Source organism: Gekko japonicus, unplaced genomic scaffold (assembly GCF_001447785.1).
Source record: "Gekko japonicus isolate JY-2015 unplaced genomic scaffold, Gekko_japonicus_V1.1 scaffold883, whole genome shotgun sequence".
In the NCBI taxonomy this organism is placed as follows: domain Eukaryota; kingdom Metazoa; phylum Chordata; class Lepidosauria; order Squamata; family Gekkonidae; genus Gekko; species Gekko japonicus.
This window is the reverse complement of record NW_015169801.1, coordinates 210,874-231,845: the sequence shown is the minus strand read 5'-3', so window position 1 is coordinate 231,845 and position 20,972 is coordinate 210,874. Positions and strand designations below refer to the sequence as shown.

Sequence of the window (20,972 nt, the reverse complement as noted above, 5' to 3'; positions counted from 1 at the left end):
CATCAAGGTGTGCCCTGGAAGATGACCCTGGCCCCCAGTGGGGGGACAGTGGGGAGCATGCTCCCTCCTTTTGCCAGGAACTAGGGGGAGCCTGGTGCTCTTCCTCCTTACTTTTGTCATGTCTCACCACCTTGCCTAAAGAACGGGGGGAAAGTGGGCAGCAGCTGCTCACTGTGGTATGGGGGAGATGGGCACAATCTTCCCAACTCCCCACAGTGTGTGGGGTGCAGCTGGGCCACCCAGCCCAGAGCATCCAAAATCCTTGAGTCAGCACGGGTAATTTTCATTGAAGGGATCCACTTGTCATTGTAGGACACAGCTGTAGTTGCACAGTGCTGGGCAGGTAGTAACAGCTGCTGCCACATGTCTGGGTCCCAGTCTATATTCAGACCTCATGATAAAAATTGATTTGCTTAAAGTGTGGTTTGGGTAACAAACGTTGGTTACTCTACCAGAGGCAAGTAACAAATCCTGGCTCATGCATAAACGCTGGTTAGGGGCATGCATTCAGATCTTTCCAAGCCAACAATATACCTAAAAAAGTCTTATTAGGTGTTTTTGAGTATATTTTAGCATTCCAAAAGTATGTGGGATTTTTCGGGAGAACCAACCCCCCCCCCAAAAAAAATCATGGATATTTTCCAGAAGGGGAAGATCTGAGAAAACAGCTGAGAGGCTGGAGACTGCTCTCCTGCCTCTCAGCGGTCCCCCCCCCCCCCGTCTTCTGCAGTCCCTTCAAACCAGGCTGGTTTAAAGGGACTGCAGAAAAAAATTGGGGGAAACAGCTGAGAGGCCAGGAGTTGTTTCCTCCCTGCTGCTCAGCTGTGCTTTGTGGCCTTGCCACTCCTGTTTTTTTCCTCCCCCTTTTTTCATCTTGAGTCTATTGGACCTGGAAAATTGGGATTTCTGAAAAATCATGGATCTGAATACTTTGATGGTATTGGGATCCAGGATTTTTCAGAAATCCCGACATTTTTGGGGGGTCCAATAGACCCAAATCAAAACAAACAAACAAAAAATGCACACCCCTACTTCTGGTTAGTTTCTTGTCTCTTTTCCATCTTCCAGCAGGAAGGACATCCTCCCAACACTGCTGTCTCTGTGGTCAGGTGGATGCACAGGATTGATAATTTATAACTCTGGTTTGTGAATTCAGATGTTGCAACAAACCATGATTACAACCTTACTGATCTATTAGCCACAGTTTATTGTGATGACTGAATGTACAGCCCCAGTGTTTGTGTGAGGGAACACAACCTTTTGTAGTGATACTGGGAACTCAGGTACTGTGTCCTCCAGAGACGCATGGCTGGCCTGTAGATTTGGAACACAGTATAAGCACAGGTCAAAAGTGCTAATTTTTACATATCCAAAGCATTTATGTTTTCTTAGAAGGCTATGGTGATTTCTGCCAATCCCTTCCTCATTGCGGCCCTCTAAAATTTTGTTTGTGAAGGTCAGAAGACCTTTAGGAGCAGCATAAAGTGCAAAGTTGGAGGCTACAGGAGGAGGGGGCAGAAATCAGTGCTAATTGCCACCAGCTTCGAAGGAAATGCCCTTAAATCTTCAGAATGTGTGGACAGATATACAGACCACTCTTACTCTGGAAAAACTGCCATATTCAGGCTCCAGGATCATATTCACTAATGCATAAACTCTTTCTGCATGAGAGAACCGCCCTCCCCAATCCATTATGCTGTATTTCTTTATTTAATTTCTATCCCACCCTCCTTCAGAATGTGTGGACAGATATACAGACCACTCTTATACTGGAAAACTGCCATATTCAGGCTCCATGATCATATTCACTAATGCATAAATTCTTTCTGCATGAGAGAACCGCCCTCTCCAATACATTATGCTGTATTTCTTTATTTAATTTCTATCCCACCCTCCTCCAAAAATGGTTAAGAGTGGCAGACTGGGTTTGATTCCCCATTCCTCCATGTGAAGTCTGCTGGGTGACCTTGGGCTAGTCACAGTTTCTCTCAGAACTCTCTCAGCCCCACCTACCTCACAAGCAATGGTCCCTCTAAGCCATGGAGTCTTGTGAGCAAAAATTCTACTTTGTGGGCTACTGGCATTCAAAGTTGTGAGCGAGCGATTTGGCTACTGCATAAATTAATTTGCTCTGGGGCCATCCTTCCTGAGCTAAGACAAAAATGTGTGAGCCAGAGGCTAAAAAACTGTGAGGTAGCTCACACTAACTCAGCTTAGAGGGAACGCTGCTCACAGGGTGTCTGTTGTGAGAGGAAGGTAAAGGTGATCATAAGCTGCTTTGAAACTTAAGGTAGAGAAAAGTGGGGTATAAAAACATACTCTTCTTCTTCCTGACCATAGATTTAGTACAAAAAAAGGGTTAACGTTTTTAAAGGATGACCATGTGTATTCAAACCTGTGATGTTATGTTGGAGTCTCCAGCTTTACTCCGTAACAATTGTTATAAGATCTATACCACCACCAGCTATTATGGGACTGTACACTCACAAACCTGCACTGTGAATCTTTTCCATTTTGTGTGCCTGTACAGGGGCTTTGCTTGATGGTGTGGATTTGCGAGGCTATACCGTATGGTGCTTGATGGACAATTTTGAGTGGGCAGTGGGCTTTGCAGAAAGGTTCGGGTTGCATTATACCAACTACACACACCCAGCTTTACCCAGGATTCCAAAGGAGTCTTCAAAATTTTATACATCTGTCATTCAGTGTAATGGCTTTCCAGATCCAGCCACTGGGCCTCATTTGTGCCTGGAGTTACAACCTGAAGGTAAATTACCAGTATGGATTAATGATAGTAAAGAGCATCTAAATGCTTTTGAAGCTGTAACTGTTAATCATGCATGCAGTACACTGAGCTAGCTTGTTCAAACTCCTTATATGGAAATAATTGTCTTATGATATTAATGATTTGATTGCAGAAGAGATGGTGGCATGAGTGGTCACAAAACTTACTCATTTGAGCCTTGCTCCCTTGAGGTTTTAACAGCCTCCACCTGTATGATTTTGTGTGGAGCTATTCTTCGAGTTCAGATATTTACCCACAGCAATATTGTCATAAGAGGCTAGAGGGGCTTGTTGCATTGTGTGTTATCTTTGCCTAACATGATCATTTAGGGCTCTTGAATAGTATGGCTGAGAAACAGAAGGTAACTAGATAGAAACGATCAACAAAGCAGCTATGTGGTGAAAGGGTGTCTGTGCTCGTGCATGCAATATGAAAATGAATACACAAGACCTTACAGGACAAATACTTTGCTCTTACAAATTGCATTAAACTGCTGTACTGTTGTAGTGATATCCTGGGTGGTGGTCACATGCCAGGCGGAAGAGAAGGGGGGGGGGGGGGGAAGGGAAGCAAGGCTATTTCCCCTGGAGCAATTTGACCCGCAGTTGTCCGATCACACAGTCCTTTGAAGCTGAGGAGGCAGCCCACCACTGCGTGATCAGACGCGACTGCGGGAGTCAGGGGGGGTTGCCGTTTGTTCCCGATGCGCTTAAACGGGGAATCGATGAATCGCATCTCAGCATCGAGGGCTCCCTATGGAGTGTGCGATGATGCGCATACTGAGGACGGGGGGAAAAACCAACGGCATGGAGTCAGGATGGCCTGATCAGATCATTCCAACACCATGAGAGCGTGCTGCAGCGATCAGACAGGGGAAAGTCCGTCTGTGGCCTGTAGCAACCCGTTTGCTACCGGACTTTCCCTGGTGTCTTTTTACTCCACTTCTGCGGCAGAGCAAAATGGGTTGCTGATGGGTGTGGGGTGCTTCCCAGATGTTCATGTCTGATCGCACCCTTTAAATCCGCCCGGCATTCGCACCTATGGCGTGGCTAATTGTGTGTGTGATCGCACCCCTGGAATGTTTAAAACAAGCAAAAGCTCAGGCTTGATTCTGATTCTCCTTACCAACTTTTTTGATTCTGCATGTGTGGGGGCCTATTAACTAAATTCAGCTCTTTGGCTGAGTTTGCAAAACCTTAGGTAATTTTTTGCATAAGGAGATAGAAAAGAGAGCTACTGGTACTATTTTTTTTTAACAAAAGCTGTCTCCTCATCAGCTGCAGGATTTGTACAGATTTAAAAGACACAAAGTGCAATAGTTTAGGTGTTTTAAGCCATTTCCCGCTGAAGCAGTTATATAAGAACACAAACGCACCCTTGCATTACTTTATTTTATACAGACTTGCATAAAACTTTTTAACATAGATTGATGCCACTATTTTCACAGTGGGAAGTGGACTTCTCAAGAAAGTAATGTGGCTTCAAAAGCTCCTTGCTCTTAGCCTAGTAAGTGAGGTAGTATGTACATCCCCTTCTTTCACCAGAGCAATATCAAGTATTGCTACAGCACAGAACTAAGTGTGTCAAGGTGGCATTGTGTGTTAACTCTGTCTAACATGATCATTTAGGGCTCTTGAATAGGCTGAGAAACAGAAGGTAGTAATGAGAAGACTTTTTTTTCCTTTGCACTTAAGAGAACCCACTGCTTGAAAGTCACTAGTACAAACATGTTTCCTTTCCAAATGCTCTAATGCAGTAGTTTGCTTACAATGATAAGTGTTTTCATGTTAACTAACATTCCTCTTGCAGGCACCGCCACCTCTATGCCTGCACATACGGCAACAGCAGGCACCCCTTCTACACCTACGTATACTGCAACAGCAGAGAAGGTGAACTTCTTGGGATTGGAGTTGGCCTTATCTGATGCAAAAGTAGCCCTTTATGTGCTGTTTGGCCTCCTGCTAATAGCTACAGTAGGGCTTGTTCTTTTTTCATATGCATATAGAAGGATGACCAAAAAAGTCCACAAAAGAACTGCCTTAGAGTTAAGTAAAATGTAAACTGTATTATGTATCCATTTTAAACTGATTCTGGATTCACAGTTTCTAAAACGGCTGCTGATGTACACTTCTTAGAACATTTCCTCAATTAGCACGAGATGGCTATTCTATGAACATGGGGATCAGGAGTTACTGGAGCACTTTATGCTAACTCAAACAACATATCTCAAATTTAACAAAAATTGCACGCAATGAAAAGAACACAAACAAGATGCCAGAATCATGTGCTAGTACTTTGTGCCCAGGGCTTGAAACAGAAAATATAATTTAGAGTGTGGCTGAATTAGGAAACTGCTTGCTGTTGACTAACAGGAGTGACCTCTGCACTAACCATATGGATATCTGCTTGAAGTCTAGCTAGGCCCTGTAGATGTATTATGTAAATAAAGATAAACTTTGCTTATGGCTGCCAAGTTTAACGGCTTCTAAGTACAGCGGCAGGCCAAGGGCAATCAAAACTGAGCTGTGAATCAGGGTTATAGTTCCTGACAACTTGCTGCCTCTGAATTAGAGGTGAGAGAATGGAGATGATCTTGTTCAACAACCCACTCTACCACCAGTGCCCTAGAACAGGAAAGACAGAAGAAGGAAAGTTGGCTGCTCATTACAACTGTTCGTACAAGCTGCAACCAGTCTTCCAGATTCCACAGTGGACTCCCATTCTTACTTATCATTTACTGCCTTGTTTGTAAATTCATGGTCATTATGGGCTCCTTGTCATGGGTGAGGCATCAGTTGATACGTCCCATATTCCTTTCTGCTTCAAAAGCTACAATTTAGAGTAAGTACACAGATGTGATAATGTAAAGATGGCAGGAGCCAGGAAACGTACTGAAGGACTTTTTCTAAATAAAGATCTTAGACTTTATTGGAAAAACTTTTATTGAATGCTTAGAGATTAAAAACCTATTAGAATTTGCTTGCAGTTGCAGAAGCACTAAAGAAAAAATAAGTTATCCAATATGCTAGTTGTTATGGCTTCTGCTAGTCAATCTCACCTCTTAAAGTCGGGGATTCTGTTTTTTTCCAAGATCGAGAGAGGGGGAAAAAAGTGCATATGAAATGACAATAGGGCTTTTAAGTATGAAATTCTGAAAGCAAATGGAAGATTAGGATTCTTTACATTCTTTGAGCCTTTGGCAGTAGTTACATTCACGTATCCAGCTTTACTCTTGGATTAACACCTTGCATGTGCCATGGTAGGAATAAGGTAGAGCTCAGGCAGCACACCAGAGAAGCCCACTTGCGCAGCAGAAGGTTTAACGGAATTAAATCAAATAAGGGGAAAAGAAAACCTCAATGATTACTATGCACTGTTTACTTGTAAAACTACATTTGTTGAGTTGAATTTCCATTCCAAGTATTGTTATCATCTTCACCATCATCTTGAGTTCTCAGTCTATAGATTTTGCCTTCTTTTTTGAATTCTTCACCCCGCTTTTCCAGTACTCGTTTCCTGACAACTTGCCTAAATAAGAAAGAAAGGCCTTCTGAGAACAACGTCCTACAGTAGTGCATCGAAGTACCATTCATTCAGCTATTCTTCCATGCTATCCCTCCACTGTAGAATTCACGGTGGTTGTACTGGAAAAGTAACTGGGCAAATTTTAATCACATTGTCTATGCTTTTCAATGTGGCATAAACTTTAAAGGACAGAAGTGAACACATACTAGCCTACACCAATTCAGATAGCCTAAAGAGATACATATTTTCTGGATTCCTCCTGTAACCCCATAAAAGGCAATTACATCAGGTTTTAATCACAGGTAAAAGGAGATTTGGTTAAGAAAATGTAAAAAGTGTCAGACAGAGAGATCCATCTTTCTAACAGTTAAAGATTATATTGTCCATGAAAGGCAGTTTTAGGACCTCCATAGGACACTTTCACTTGTACTGTGGTGTTTTCAGAAGGTAAGACGCAGACATTTGATGAGGAGAGTCAGCTGGAGACGTGCTGCAAGTTTGGTGTCTCCAACGCGCCGGGGGGGGACCCCCCTGCGTGCGTTGTACCATGCTATGAACCTCATGAAATGAACTGGTTCGGTAAACGGGAAGGTTTGTGGTTTGGACAGGGATGAACCTCCATTTTTCCAGTTCATGCCCATCCTTACTCCTGACTGCTGGCCCTGACTAAGGCATGGATCACTGTAGACACAGCTAATACATCAGCTGAAGCTGGGCAAAAGCACTTCACTGGGGCTGCCTGGTTTTCCAAGGCAACTGCTGTGTAGGTAGTACTCCCAAGCTGCGAACTTGGCTTTTCAATGGCAGCTTAACCCCATCCCAGCCGGGGAGAGGTCTGAAGTCCCTACTAAACATTAGCATGCTAGTAAATGCACTGGTACCTGCTTGACTCTGTAGTGCTAGATGAAGGATTTGAGTGGTCCTGCTGATGAGGTCTTTCTGAAGTCTGGGAAGGAGGAGGGTTGCTAAACAAGAAGTTGCTAATAAATCGCCAGACCGCTATCAACGGGTAAAGAACTGTGCCAAGAAATTTCCAAAAATCTCCACCAGAAGCCTGCACAACTGCTGTAGTTGATTTTCCTGCCTATTTATGAGGATTAAAAAAAATATTGACAATCACTTTAAGAACTGCAGAATGGACACAGACTGTAGCAGAAACTCAGTACCTATGTGCAGGCAGGAGTTTGTTCTTAGAGCTCTTCCTGCACCAGCGATCTATCCATTGTACAATTTAAAATGCTTTAGTACTTCCGCTCTTTATGAATGAGATACACTTACCGGCAACAATACTACTGAAGCGCTTGGGGCAAGTTCTAAGTCCGATAATTTTTTGCCATAATCATCTTTGGTAAATTCCCTCCTGGGGAACATTGTCGCCAATGAGAAATTACCATACGTGTTGCCAACTGTCTGTAATGACACAACAACCTAGTTAAATATTTAGACACACGGAAATGGGGAAACCCCAGACTTTCCAATGTAATCCCACAATTTAATTTAAGTGGTTTTAAATGGGAAAAGGCACTTAACATACATCTGACTACTACTGATTACCACCTGCCTGCCATCTTTCTCTGTTTTTGGAGTCTGCATATTACCCAAAATAAAACACGGGAACTGTCACTTTAGGCTCATCTGGAGCACTTGGGGGACACCGGAGAATCCCAACTTGTCGCCAGGCCAACACCAAAGCTGTACAACTGGTATAATTTCATTTAAACTGACATTCTCAGTAGCAGATACCAGCACGTTCTCTATGAATGGGTTACAGTTAATATTTATTAAAATATCTATATCTTACCTATATCTGGCTAATCTCTTTCCTAGTGAGCAAGACTAAAGATTGGTTCCTAACAGATGAACGTATACCAGGGGGCATGTGAAAAATTGTGGAGGGGTGCGGGGGACACATGGAAACCACCCGAGAGTACTGCTGCAACCTACCTCACAGGATTGCAACCTACCTCATCATCCACACAGCAAAGGCAGACAGTTTAACTAATTTATTAGATACAATGATAAACACCTCTCTATTCTAGAGGCTACCAGCTTGCTCTATTAAGTACATCGTACCATCTTTACTCCAGTGCTCATTTACCTGGGCAGCAAACTGTCGAGCCTCTTCCAAGTGAGCGTCTACAGGGAAGTTATTAGTAATGGATGATCCATCTGGGAGGCGGAACTGAATTCTCGCTATAGTACTAGGGAAGATATTTCAGGTTAAGGATAACGATGGTATTTTTAAGAAACATCAGTGGACTGCACAATTCTTTAAAATCCTAAATTCAAATATTAGGTATGTTACAATGCATTCATTGAAAGTAAGAGTCAGATTATCTCAGAACTGCATAGCTTTTGTAATGTGCAAGGCTACAACGTACAGAACAAATATATTCTCTGCCAAGAAAACTAACAGATGGCTGAGGAGACAAAAGAGAATGTAGTTGATATGGTCTGATAAAGGAAAAGTGAGTATGAGATGGCAAGGATTAACTGCTGGTAGACAGCAAATACAGTCCTAGGGCAGAACTAGGGAGGCTTTGTGGGACTGGATAGGTATAAAAACAATTCACCTTCTCTCTATCTGCAGTGCTTCCTTCTTGGCTTCCATTTCAGCCTGTTGTACTTGGAGAGCAGCAGCTTTTGCAGCTTCTGCTTCTTCCTGAGCCTTTGCATAACGAGAGGCTCTTTCAGCACGATCCTTCATAAAAATACAAATATATTAGGGTACAGATTATGATGGCTCTGTTGGGGCGAAGTTACATAATAATTTTCACGGATGAGAATGATCAGGGACAAAAATTACCACCAATTTTTTTTATGCACAACAGTAATTCAAAATTCCGTTTAATGTAGTTTACATTTTTTAATTCATGAACCTTTGCATAGTGAGCGGGACAATTAGTTCTCATGCTTTCACCTCTTGTAAACGCTGTTTTCTGTCCCATGTGAGTGCACACTCTGAAAGATTCACCACTTTTTTGGCTATCACAAGGTGATCTTATGCTGACATCTGGGGGAGGGACAGATGCAAAATGTGGGCCAATATGTTTTGCAGATGATTTTTGAAAACTGCTGAAATAATGCCTCATGTATTATTGTGCTGAGCCATTCACACACAACCCCCCAGCCATATGGATGTCAGCTGCAAAGTCACCGAAATCACAACTCATTATGAGAACAAGCAAATAAAACTACACACAAAGATCCAGCCACCTATTTTTGAGGAAGTGCATTTAGGATTAGTTTGTCCTAGTACATTAGTGATCCTTTCAAGGATTTACTACATTGCGCCTGATCCACAATGAAAATCTTACCAATGCAATCTGCTGTTTGATACGTTCCCTAGCAGCTCTGTCTTCAGCCTTTTCCCTGTTCTTTTCTTCCAAAATTCGTTTTGTCCGTTCTTCTTCCTGTTTTCTTTTGTATTCCAACATATCTTTTCCAGTTTTTCTTCTTTCAACTTCTTTCTTGATGTCTTTCTAAATAAAAAACACACCTTTCCTAGGCATTAAACAAACACTGGGTTGCATCCTTCCACTCACAGTGGTGCATTCCTCAGAGAGTGAGAGGTTTTTCTACCAGAAGAATGCACTGCAGAGTGGCAGGATTTGTTTTTATTACTTCATTTCCAGTTCATCTTTCTCATAAAGAGTCAAGGCAGAATAATGTTTTTCTATATAATAAAAACATTACACTTTCAACAAGTCATAAAAAAAACACCAGTATCCAGTTCAGAGAAATTCCCTCCCAAGAAGTTCCATTCTACACATTCTGTGGAACTGCATTCACATGGGAACTTTCCTGAACTCTATAGCAAAATGACATTGCAGGTCCTTGGTGCTCTGCTAGCCCAGACCTTAAGATGCTAGACCTCAACACAGAGTTCAGCTCACCAGCTTTATCACTCATTCAGTTTCATAAATAAGATTTACTACCTCGCTGGGTAGAGAAAGGAAAACACTAGAAACAATAACGTAAGATTTAGGAGGTCCCCACTGCTGAGATGTTGTGGCTCTCCCTTTGTCCTCTTGGGCTGCAGTCATTACTGTAAAAATGGCTACTTCACCAAATTCTGTAGTTTGGAGTTTAGAAGCAGAACGTGGCAAGGGGGAGGCTTATCTCTCTCTCTCTCTCTTTGAGCAGACTACCTGTAAGGGCAGTTTGAGTTTAACCCCTGAGAATTCAGAGTGTAAACAAACATTCACAAAGCAATGTGGAAAATTCTTAGATTCGTAAGGTGAAATGTCATCCACCACAATCACATCAGGAGGTTGTATGACCTCAGAAAACCCTTGGGGACGGGCAACCATCGATCTTACCGATTTGTACTGTGGGCACCTTCAAAAGGCTCTGCTCATATAAGTGAAGTTGTTGCAGTGGAGCATACTGGGAGAGGCAGACCCACAGATAAGCAGGTCCCAGCTTGGGGTGCACACTTGGTAAAAAATGAGCCGAATAGATACCCCCAAAATACCGATATTAAGGTGAATTCAGATTAGGGCATTTGATTGGCTACCAAATAGCTGTAGCTAGACCCATACTGAAGCGGCAAGCTCACCCGGAAGTTAGCCACTTCTGGGTGAGCTCACCGGCCACTTTGGAGTCTTTGCAAAAGCCATTTAAAGGGAACGTCCCTTTAAATGGTTTTTGCAAGCCCTACCACACACCAGTGAACTTTGAGCGGCTGGCAAGCTCACCTGGAAGTGGCTTTAAATGGCTTTTGTAAAGTCAAGCCGTGCACCAGTGAACTTTGAACAGCCAGCGAGCTCACCCGGAAGTGGGTGAGCTTGCCAGCTGCTCGGAGTTCACCGGTGCATGGCACGGTTTGGGGATTGATTCTCCATTATACTCTATGGGGACGGTCCCCATAAGATATAATGGAGCCAAATACATTTGGCAACCCTGATTATTTCCTGAATCCCAATATCATACCAATAGTGGGATTTTGGAGTATCAGGAAAAACTGATATTTTTCAGGTTTGCTATACTCGAACCCGAAAAATACAATTTTTTTTATTTTTGTGCACACCCCAGCCCATGAAGGGCTTTCTGGAATACAACCTGCTGGCTGCAGTAAAATATAGATATGTTGCAGACTAATTTTAAGTTTGTTTTAAATAGGATTCTTGTTCATGAAAAAACTCTGAGGCGGAAACTGAAGTTAACCTTCTACCTGTGCTTCTTCTTTCTTTTTCTCTTCTTGTCTTTGTTCAAGTTTTTTTGTAACTCTGAAAAAAAATATATATATACGTAAACTAAGGAAGAAATGTATACCAAGAAATGTCACATAAAAGAGTGTTTACACTTGGCCTTCCAGAAACATAAAGCAAATTCTATTAAAGAAAATCATGTTATTATTTATTTATTTATTGTTTTCGATTTATAACCCACCTTTCATGCACAGGCAGGCTACTCTCAATTTTGGGCAGAACATACTAATGATGTTTTTAATAGCAGAAGATGAGTTTGTTCATTCTTGATTTCTGCCAGTGTAGAAAACAGAGAAGTGATATGTACTTTGCCCCAAAAGACTGCCATCTAATACAGAGAGTCAGAACACGAATATATGCAGAAGACTTGATTTGATGGTAGAGCAGAGCTGAGGAATAGTTTGCTAGCAGCAGGCAGCAGGGTACACAACAGGAGTCTACTGAAAGCTATGAAAGGTCTGCCAGAGCAATGAGGTCTCAAGACAAAATATAAAAATTGGCTTGATGGATAGCAGGGGACTTAATTGCCTGGTAGTTCCATGCCTGCGCTGAGCTGAACAATTCAGACGGCAAACCATTTTTTGGCTGTCCTTTCTTCTCTGCCAGTGAGTTGATTTTGTTATGCTTGCTTTTGTTTTGCCCTCTTTTGCCCTTGTTTCCCTCCTCCCAACACTGGCTGCCTTCCTTTGTAATGAGGCTTCTTCTCATAAAAACAGTCTTTAAAAAAAAAAGATCTTAATATCCCAACTTGCAACTTTACTTCCTCCTTGCCCTCTTTGCTTATTTCCCACAAACAAGCTAAGCTTCTTTGACAAGTACCATCTCTTTCCACTTTTTGCTTCCTTCTGCTTATATGTAGAGTGCCCTTTCTTTATAACCTTTTAAAATTAAGCTTTCATTCCCATCTTACTCTCTGTACAGTACCATAAGGAGCAGTTTCCTTATGCCTTCTTCCCTTCCTACCTCATGCCTTAGACAGGAATTTCTTTAATTTTTGTTATACGCAGTACATTATACAATTCAGGTGCTCTCAAAATGTTAGATGACTAAGGTCCATTCCAATACCGAGTGCTGCCACTAAGTCTCATCTTCCCCTTCCCCTTAATTCTTTCTCATGCCCAGTGCTGATGACAAACATGCCCTTGAACTAGGGCAAGAAGAACTGGTGCCAAGAGACCTGAAAAGTATCAGGTGCCACTTGTAAATACCCATACTTTTTTATTAGCAGTTTTTAAAAAAAGGAAATTAACAGAATTACTGTTTTAATTGTATGACAATTTTTCCTGCAATTATATTTCTACAAATGTACCCATGTTGCATGAAATGTTTGCCAAATTCAACATTTTATAGAAAAGCAATGAAATCTGCAACAACAACAAAAGAAAAAAAACCCCAAACAAACCTTTCTACTTTGGCAGTGAGGTCATCTAGAGACTGTGGTTCTGCTCTTCTGTCATTTTCCTCAGGAAGCTCATTTGTCTGGACTGAATTTATTTCAGCTTAAGATAGTGTAGAAATCAGATAGGGGGAAGAGGAGAAAGGAGAGAAAAAAACCTTTCAACATTTACGACAATAAAGGAGAAAAGTGATTACTGTATAAAACTTTCTACTTTGGCAGTGAGGTCATCTAGAGACTGTGGTTCTGCTCTTCTGTCATTTTCCTCAGGAAGCTCATTTGTCTGGACTGAATTTATTTCAGCTTAAGATAGTGTAGAAATCAGATAGGGGGAAGAGGAGAAAGGAGAGAAAAAAACCTTTCAACATTTACGACAATAAAGGAGAAAAGTGATTACTGTATAAAACTTATAAAAGTCATAAACTGTAAACGGCGGGAGGGCGGGTTAGAAATCCAATAAATAAATAAATAAATACATTCAGCTTCATAAACATCCAGATTGGACCACTATCTAGAAACAAGTCGGGGGAGAGTTCCGGTTCCGAAGCATTGTTGCAGGACGTTATGAGGCAGTGTTCCGTCTCTAGGGCTTTTATTGTTTATCTTGTAGTATCTTAGCTTTTATCTATTTATTTTAAGTCCCTTTATCTTAGCTCTAGTATTTTACTTTTGCTCCATTTTACTGAGCTTTTCTTCTGGCTCGTTTTTTCCTTTTGTCTTTATTTTGTAGGTTCAGTATTGAAGTCTCCCTCGCCCCTCCCCTGTGGGGGGGGGATGGCCGTGGTAGGAGTGGCTCTAAAAACAGTCCAAAGGGTTTCTCACGCTGACTACTCTCCTTTTTGTCACCTTCTCTCTCGCAATCTTTATTCTCTACCATTTTCCTCCTTTAAGGGACTTAGTGCTGTTTTTGGCTGTGAGAGGAGAGAAGTGTATGCCTCTTGCTCATTTGAGTGTGCATGTGTGGGTTTGTTTGTTTGTGTGTGTTTTATATGAGCTGTGTGCTCCATGCTTTTCATTTTACGTTTTAGAATTATTTATCTAATTTGTTAAACCAGTTTTGTGCTGGTCGTACTAATTAACAACCCTTGGGCAGGCTATTATCCAACTTAATTATCAATTAACTACTTAGCTTTGTTGGTCTTAAAGGTGCCACTGGAGTAAAATTTTGTTCTACTTAACTTCTAGTCAATCTGCCTTTGCCTTCTAGTGATTAAATAACATCTCCTTTTGTGCTAATTGTAATTTAGTTTCTCCTTCTTTCCTTGTGCTGAAGGGGGGGGGAAGCAACTTTAAAAACTTGTACTTAATGAGTTTTATTTTAACCATCTGCTGGATCTCTCTTTGTTTAATTATGTCGAGGGAAAGAAATGGTCTCTCTGACTTTTGTACGCTTCCAGCCAACAAACAAACCTGGAAACCTTCTTTGACTATAATATTAAAACTAGTAATCATTTTTCGCCTCTACAAGATAACTCTTTTTTTCTCAGAGGCAAATGAATTGCAAGATAATTCTTCTGTTCCACTGCTTACTTCCCATCCTATACTGCATAAACATAATTCCATGTTGCCCTCTCCTGACCTACTCACTGAGAAAAAGTACTTGTGTCCTGAGAAGGATACCCTTTAAATTCTAGCCTCTCGGACTTTTCTGACTGCTGATACTCTAGGAAAGATTTATGATAAAATCAATGCCTTGTGCCTAGCCCTTTCTATCAAGTGTGTGTGTGGGGGTAATACTTTATCTCAGGTTATATATGGAACCAGTTCCTGTACCTAAAACAATTTATAAAGAGGCCACAAAATACCACCTAGGAAGCGTACAAGAACATCTCTGATGCTAGAATGTTGTAAAACATCACTGTTCACATGCCCCTTTCGAGGGAGAATAACTGGACAGGGAATGGCACAATAAGGAGCATTTGGGTTATCTCCTTGATTGTTCTCCAAGAGATGTCGATCTGAAATTTTGTGAGCTCCTTCCTGGCCTATTAAAGAAAACCAGATTAAACTTACATTCTATTCCCATGTTCCTGATTTGATTATAAACAAACAGTGATGGTTCACTTCACAAGGAATTACCCTTAGACATGTTTCTGTTTTTCTGCACCAACACCACTCTTCCCCATGAAACCATACTGTGGCAAATCTCCCACGACCAACTAGGGGGAATAAAATCATCCCTAGGCATCATACACATCCTTTAATTGATCTTTCCCAAATAAAAAAATTATTCATGTTCAAGCTTGATCCCAACAACTAGGAATTCAGGCATCAATAATAAGGAACTGCCTGTGACCCTAAGAAACTCTTCCACATTTTCAAACTTATTAAAGGATGAGGCTACTTCTTCACCCAGAGAGTGATTAACATATGGAATTCACTGCCACAGGAGGTGGCGGCTACAAGCATGGATGGCTTCAAGAGGGAATTAGATAAACATATGGAGCAGAGATCCATCAGTGGCTATTAGCCACAAGGTATAGATAGGGACTCTGGGGCAAGTGATGCTCTGTATTCTTGGTGGCTTCTCTTATGTTCTCATGAGGCATTGGATACAGCAGACTCCAACCTTATGCAGTCTTTTTGTGTCTTGCCAAAAGTGGAACAGTTTAATATCACTGACAGGCTAGAGAATCTTAAAGAAAATCTGAACTTGAAGCTGATTTCTAAGAACCCGGCTAGTGATGGTATGGGCAGTTCAGTTCATATCATTCTTGTAGAGAAGAACACTAACAACAATTTGTTAAAATTGGAAACCTAACCCTATGAGGGAGACTAATTCCTGCACAGCTAAAAATTCTTCCTGTGAAATACCCTCACAAAAGAATTATCCACATGTGCCTTGTCTAGAAAGACAGCAGGAAGTCATCCTGTTCCCCTGGAACCCACCATCATTATTCATTCTGTAAACCTTAGTGTTGACCAAATTACCCAGTCCTCAGCTTCACTATCTCCTTCCACAAGAATGTTAAACTAGAACGTGGCAGGCTGGTCTTCCAAGGTTTCCTATGAGGACACCATGAAATTATTACTCATTTTTGATATTATATTTATCCAGGAGACCTGGATGGTGGAGGAGACATACTATCCTGGCAACATATTATCCCTCTGGGGCATCTCCATCCATGATTTTGAAATGGCACAGGATTTTGTTTTAGTAGTCAATACTGGGGTCCCATTCTATAAATTTATTCACTTTATTTATGCCACCTGCAACTTCACATGAATTGAATGATAACTGGGCCTTGTTGGATGAAATATTCAATAAAACTAAAAGCAACTTCCCAAACAATTCATTGCTCCTAGCAGGCAATTTTAATGCAAGAATAGGGACTGACAATGATAATTTAATCCAAAAACTGTATGGTCCTAACAATGAAAATTTCCTTAGACCCCAGTCGTTTTGTCGGTCATTGAAAGATGTTGTAATAAATGCCAACAGCTTGAGGTTGGCCACTTTTGCTAGCCAAATGAATTTAGTAATTTTGATCCAAGTCAATCCAAGTCGGGATTATACCTTCTTGGGTTTCAAGGGAGCTAAGTGTTATGGCTTATTTAATTGTTTCTTCGGTAGGGCGGGATACAAATCCCATAATAAATAAATAAATAAATAAATCATTGCTGCTTCCTGGGCATTTCATCCTTTTGAGGCAGTGATCATCTCCCTATTGTTTTGTACATGAATATGCCTTATGCCAAACTCTCTGTAATCAGGCAAGACTGTACATTCTAGAATCAAAACTCCCTATGTTGCATCCGCTGGAATGACAATGCTACTTGCTTGGCCCAAGATATGATGGCCTCTCCAGAAGCGTTATCTTTAAGGAGATCATTACTTGGGTCTGATGGAGCTAAGCGCTCTCTCAATATCATGTATAGGCTATTGTCCTTCTTCAAGCCCTTGTACTCTAAAATTATCCCTGATTGTGCTCCTTTTGTGAGATCCCTGGTTCCCAAGAATTTTGGTACATGATTTGATAAAGAGTGCAGGCTTATTAAAAGTGAACTACAACAAAAACATAGGGAGCTAAAGAGCAATAATACTGTACCTGTTCTGAGGGAATTCTTGTCCTTTAAGAGATACTACAGGAAAACTTATGTAAGAACTGGGGATGTTTACTTTTGGCTGTAAAAACTAATGACACCTCTTCATTTGGGGCAATTATTAATATGGACACTGGAATGGATGGAAGCATTGATCTTGAGAAAATATGGGACCAATTCATAATGGGCAAAATAGCAGAAAGTCACAAACATAACACATTAAGGGGAGATCGCTCCGATTTTACAGAAATCTGGTTCCCAGTCTTGTCATATTTTGCTTCACGTGAAATCATTCCTAATAATGCTGAATATCAAAAAATGCTAACTTTCTGGCATAATGATAATGTTTTAGTACTTGGCAGTTTATCTCCTTGTTGTTGACTTTTATGCTCCTATGCTGAGGTTATTAGATTACTACCGACCAATATATTAATTATCGGCTCTTATCCCGTTTAATTTTCTTATCTATTTAATGTGTTATTTTGATTTTTTGTATCCTATTGATGTAATTTTTTTTCTTTAAATCATTTGTAATTGTATAATATTTTTTTTTTAAAAGAAGGCTTGATCCACTGCCTCCGTTCAGGGAAGGCCCCTGGAGCAGACCTTATCCCAAATGAATTATTCAAATTAAATCCATCTTGGTAGGCAGAGATCCTAGCTCTGCTGTTTTCTCAAACAAACATGTTTGGGGTCACCCCAAAATTTTGGAGGCACACAATAATAGTTCCTATCTTCAGAAGGGTCAAGGCTCAGACCCAAGCTGCTATCCTCCAATCAGTTTATTATCTTGCTCGTGCAACTTTATTCTTCATATTTGCTAGATGCCTTAACTGAGTGGCTTGAACAGGGTGATATTCTGGGCCAGGAGCAGATAGGGTTCAGAGGGGTAGTTCAGCCTTGGACCATTGTCTTGTTCTATATCTTCTGATAGAAAAAACCCAACCAATTTCCCAAATGGCACCCTTTACGTAGGATTCACTGATATGAAAGGGGCTTTTCATACCATACCTAGAACAAGTCTCTGAGAAAAGCTGCAACACACCACAATTGATAAAAGGCTGCTATGGTTCATGCAGCAGCCTCAAGTGGACCTTACAGCTCAGATCTGCTGTGGCTATGGTGGTGAGCTGACTAAGCCATTTTTTTAATATTAAAAAAATATGACTGAGCCATTTAACCTTGATAAAGGGATTAGGCAGGGCTGCCTTTTGGCCCCTTTTTTGTTCAACCTATACATGAATGATCTTCTGACTTTCTTTAATGAGTTTTGTCATCCACCCCATTTGGCCAATTGCAATATTCCAGTTCTGCTTTACGCTGATGACACTGCTCTGCTCTCTCTGAAGCTGCCCACGCAGTATAATGTCCCCAGGTAGTATAAACTCAAGAGAAATGGCGTGGGGGAAGGCAGAAGCCCCTCCTTCCCTCATGCCATGGGCCTGAGCCAAACTGGGCCCTTGCTTTACTTTAAAAAGTAGCTCCCCTGACCTAGTGTTAACACATTTTAAAAAATAATGTATAATCGGGCCCATAGTTGACATTGCCACAAATGCCCATACATAATTAATACACTGGTGACCTGCTGTCCACCCTATTCATCATGGTGTCAGTTCTCGCTCTGTTGTGCTCATGGTCCTCTAAGAGCAGGAGATGCAGCTCTGAAGTACTCTTTCTAGATGAAGGAGCAGCATAGTGGGGACAGGCAAAAGTATGAAGGAGGAAGGGTGTATGTTAGTGAAAACAGCAAAGGAGGACACATGAGAATGATTTGTTACAGCTAAGTGAGCAGTTGAATTAATAGTGCTGTAATACCGTTTAGATTACATATTGATTTTAAGAAAGTTGAAATATTTTAAAAGCCACTTTATTAACTACTATTACTTACAAGCTGAAAATACATGCAGGCTTTCAGGCTGTGCTCCAATAGGCTGAGATGTTTGTGATCCAGAATCATCTGTGACATTATACAGAGAGGATGAACATGATGCAGGACTTTCTAATACTTCATTTTTTAACATGTGCATCTAAAGAAAAAAAGAAGTATGCACAGAAGTTTGTAATTCAGGAACATTGCTTTTTTGGTGAAGAGTAAAATAGTTGCTAACTTTTTGAGGACAAAATTTATATCCCATTCTGTCTAGTCTCCAAGTGGTAAAATTAGGGACAAATTAGATGAGACACTGGAGAGTCAAGATTGGAACGGCTGTATCTTAAAAGGGGTATTAATGGCAGTTAGTTGGACAGCCTGAATTAGAAATAAGATGTGAGATCATTTTATTTTCACCATCAAGGCAAATGGGCAATGGGGGAGGGTGAGTTACACTGGGTAAACCCTGTGTGTGTAGCCATTCAACACCCATGGGTAATGGGCATTAATAATAATTTAAAGAGACAGGAGATCCAAACATGAGTTGCCAGTTTCTCATCTAGATGCATCAACAAATGGTAATCAGCAGGGCTTACTTTCAGCTAAGTCACCCTATACAGCAAATGCCATAAGAATGCAGTCTCACCATTTAGAAACAATTTTTTGTCCATGGCCTCCCTAAGTACATTGCCAAGCTTGCTAAAACACAACATTCCAAAAGTGTACACAGGAAAAGTCTTGTAAGTGTTAGTTGTCCCTGACACTTAGTAAAAACCCCTGGCCCCTAAGAAAATTTTCTGGTATTTGGAAAATTTTCACTAAGTGCTAGAGGAGGTGATAGGGTTTTCAGCTTCTGACCAGACAGAAAATTTCTTTTTAATTACAAATATATTAGTAGTCTGCCAGAGCTCTGTGGAATGGTCATAAAGTTGTCAGCTGAAGGTACTAGGGATGTGCAACCCCACCCCCACAACGGTATTTTTTTGATTCAGGTATATTGAATCCAAAAAACATTGGTATTTCCCGATATTCCCAAATCCCAATACCAGTATGGTATTCAGATTCAGTAAATATTGGGAATTCCCAATTTTTGGGGGGTCCAAAGGACCTGAGAAGAAAAAGAGAGAGGATCAGCTGGGGCAACAGGAGCAGAGAGCTTCGCACCACCCTGGACTGCCCAACAGAGCTGTCCTCATCCTCCACTATTTCCAATGGAGGAGAAAAAAGGCATTTAAAGGGACTGCAGTCCCTATAAATGCCTTCTCCAAACTGAGATTTCACCCTGAAGACATTTAAAGGAACTGAGAGCTCATTAAATGCTTTAACTATGGTTATCTGGTGGTCCCAAAAAATCTCGACTATTTTTGGAATTTTTTCGGGGTGGCCATTTTCAGATAGCCAAATCAGTCGGTTCACTTGGTAACCAGCTAAGAAAATAGCCGATAAATACTGATAAGATATTTATTGGGTATTTTTTGGCTCGGTTTATACCGAGCACGCACCCCTAGTGGGTACTGGAGATAATGCAACACAAATTAAGGAATTGCAATTTCAGACTAGGATTTATAACTAATTAGAAGTGGTTATTACCCCACCTATGACTCATCTATTCCCAATAAACTAAAGGGGCTGGGAAATTAACACATTTTGTTTCAGAGACTGAAAACAAAGCTCACCTACATAGCCCCACTCCAAGAATAATATTTTAGCCCTCTAGCACAAGTCCTTCCCTCATGTTGGTACATTTCAGTCTCTTTCTACAACACAATTAAACTTCAATACATAACCCAATAATAAAATATTATTTTGATATTTTAAAATACACACAAGTAATGAAATTATCATATATAACTACCACTAAAAATAATTCTGAGCTCCACAGAAATCTAATATATCTGAGTGATTTCAAGATTTTGGCACAAAGTTTCCACTGTTCTTTGCCATTTCCTGAAAGAGGATTTAGTTAAATCATAATCTACATAGCGATCTGGACAGGTGGCCATAACAGCAGCTGTCATAGTTTAGCATGAAGTATATAAAAATATTCTTAAATCTGAGTTCCACAAGGACATAACACCTGATCCCAATGAATTCCCGTATATCTACTCGTTAATGACCAATAAAAAGAAAGCAAATTAA

General features: G+C 40.8%; 2 protein-coding genes across 2 annotated transcripts in view; one reads left to right on the top strand and one right to left on the bottom strand.

Annotated features, from left to right (window-relative positions):
* LCT (lactase) overlaps nucleotides 1–5,894 on the top strand; it is a 48,024-nt gene extending 42,130 nt beyond the window's left edge. The window contains exons 13-14 of the mRNA XM_015417112.1: nucleotides 2,531–2,767; nucleotides 4,631–5,894. Coding sequence (XP_015272598.1) covers nucleotides 2,531–2,767; nucleotides 4,631–4,845 — 452 coding nt within the window. The 3' untranslated portion in view covers nucleotides 4,846–5,894. The remainder of the gene's footprint in view (nucleotides 1–2,530; nucleotides 2,768–4,630) is intronic.
* Nucleotides 5,895–5,978: 84 nt separating this feature from the next.
* Nucleotides 5,979–20,972, bottom strand: part of UBXN4 (UBX domain protein 4) — a 33,173-nt gene continuing 18,179 nt past the window's right edge. Inside the window, exons 5-14 of the mRNA XM_015417111.1 lie at nucleotides 18,852–18,990; nucleotides 13,117–13,222; nucleotides 12,926–13,015; nucleotides 11,487–11,541; nucleotides 9,628–9,792; nucleotides 8,884–9,011; nucleotides 8,409–8,511; nucleotides 7,589–7,720; nucleotides 7,192–7,394; nucleotides 5,979–6,313 (exon numbers count right to left, since the gene is read on the bottom strand). Of these exons, the coding sequence (XP_015272597.1) occupies nucleotides 6,175–6,313; nucleotides 7,192–7,394; nucleotides 7,589–7,720; nucleotides 8,409–8,511; nucleotides 8,884–9,011; nucleotides 9,628–9,792; nucleotides 11,487–11,541; nucleotides 12,926–13,015; nucleotides 13,117–13,222; nucleotides 18,852–18,990 (1,260 nt within the window). The 3' untranslated portion in view covers nucleotides 5,979–6,174. The remainder of the gene's footprint in view (nucleotides 6,314–7,191; nucleotides 7,395–7,588; nucleotides 7,721–8,408; nucleotides 8,512–8,883; nucleotides 9,012–9,627; nucleotides 9,793–11,486; nucleotides 11,542–12,925; nucleotides 13,016–13,116; nucleotides 13,223–18,851; nucleotides 18,991–20,972) is intronic.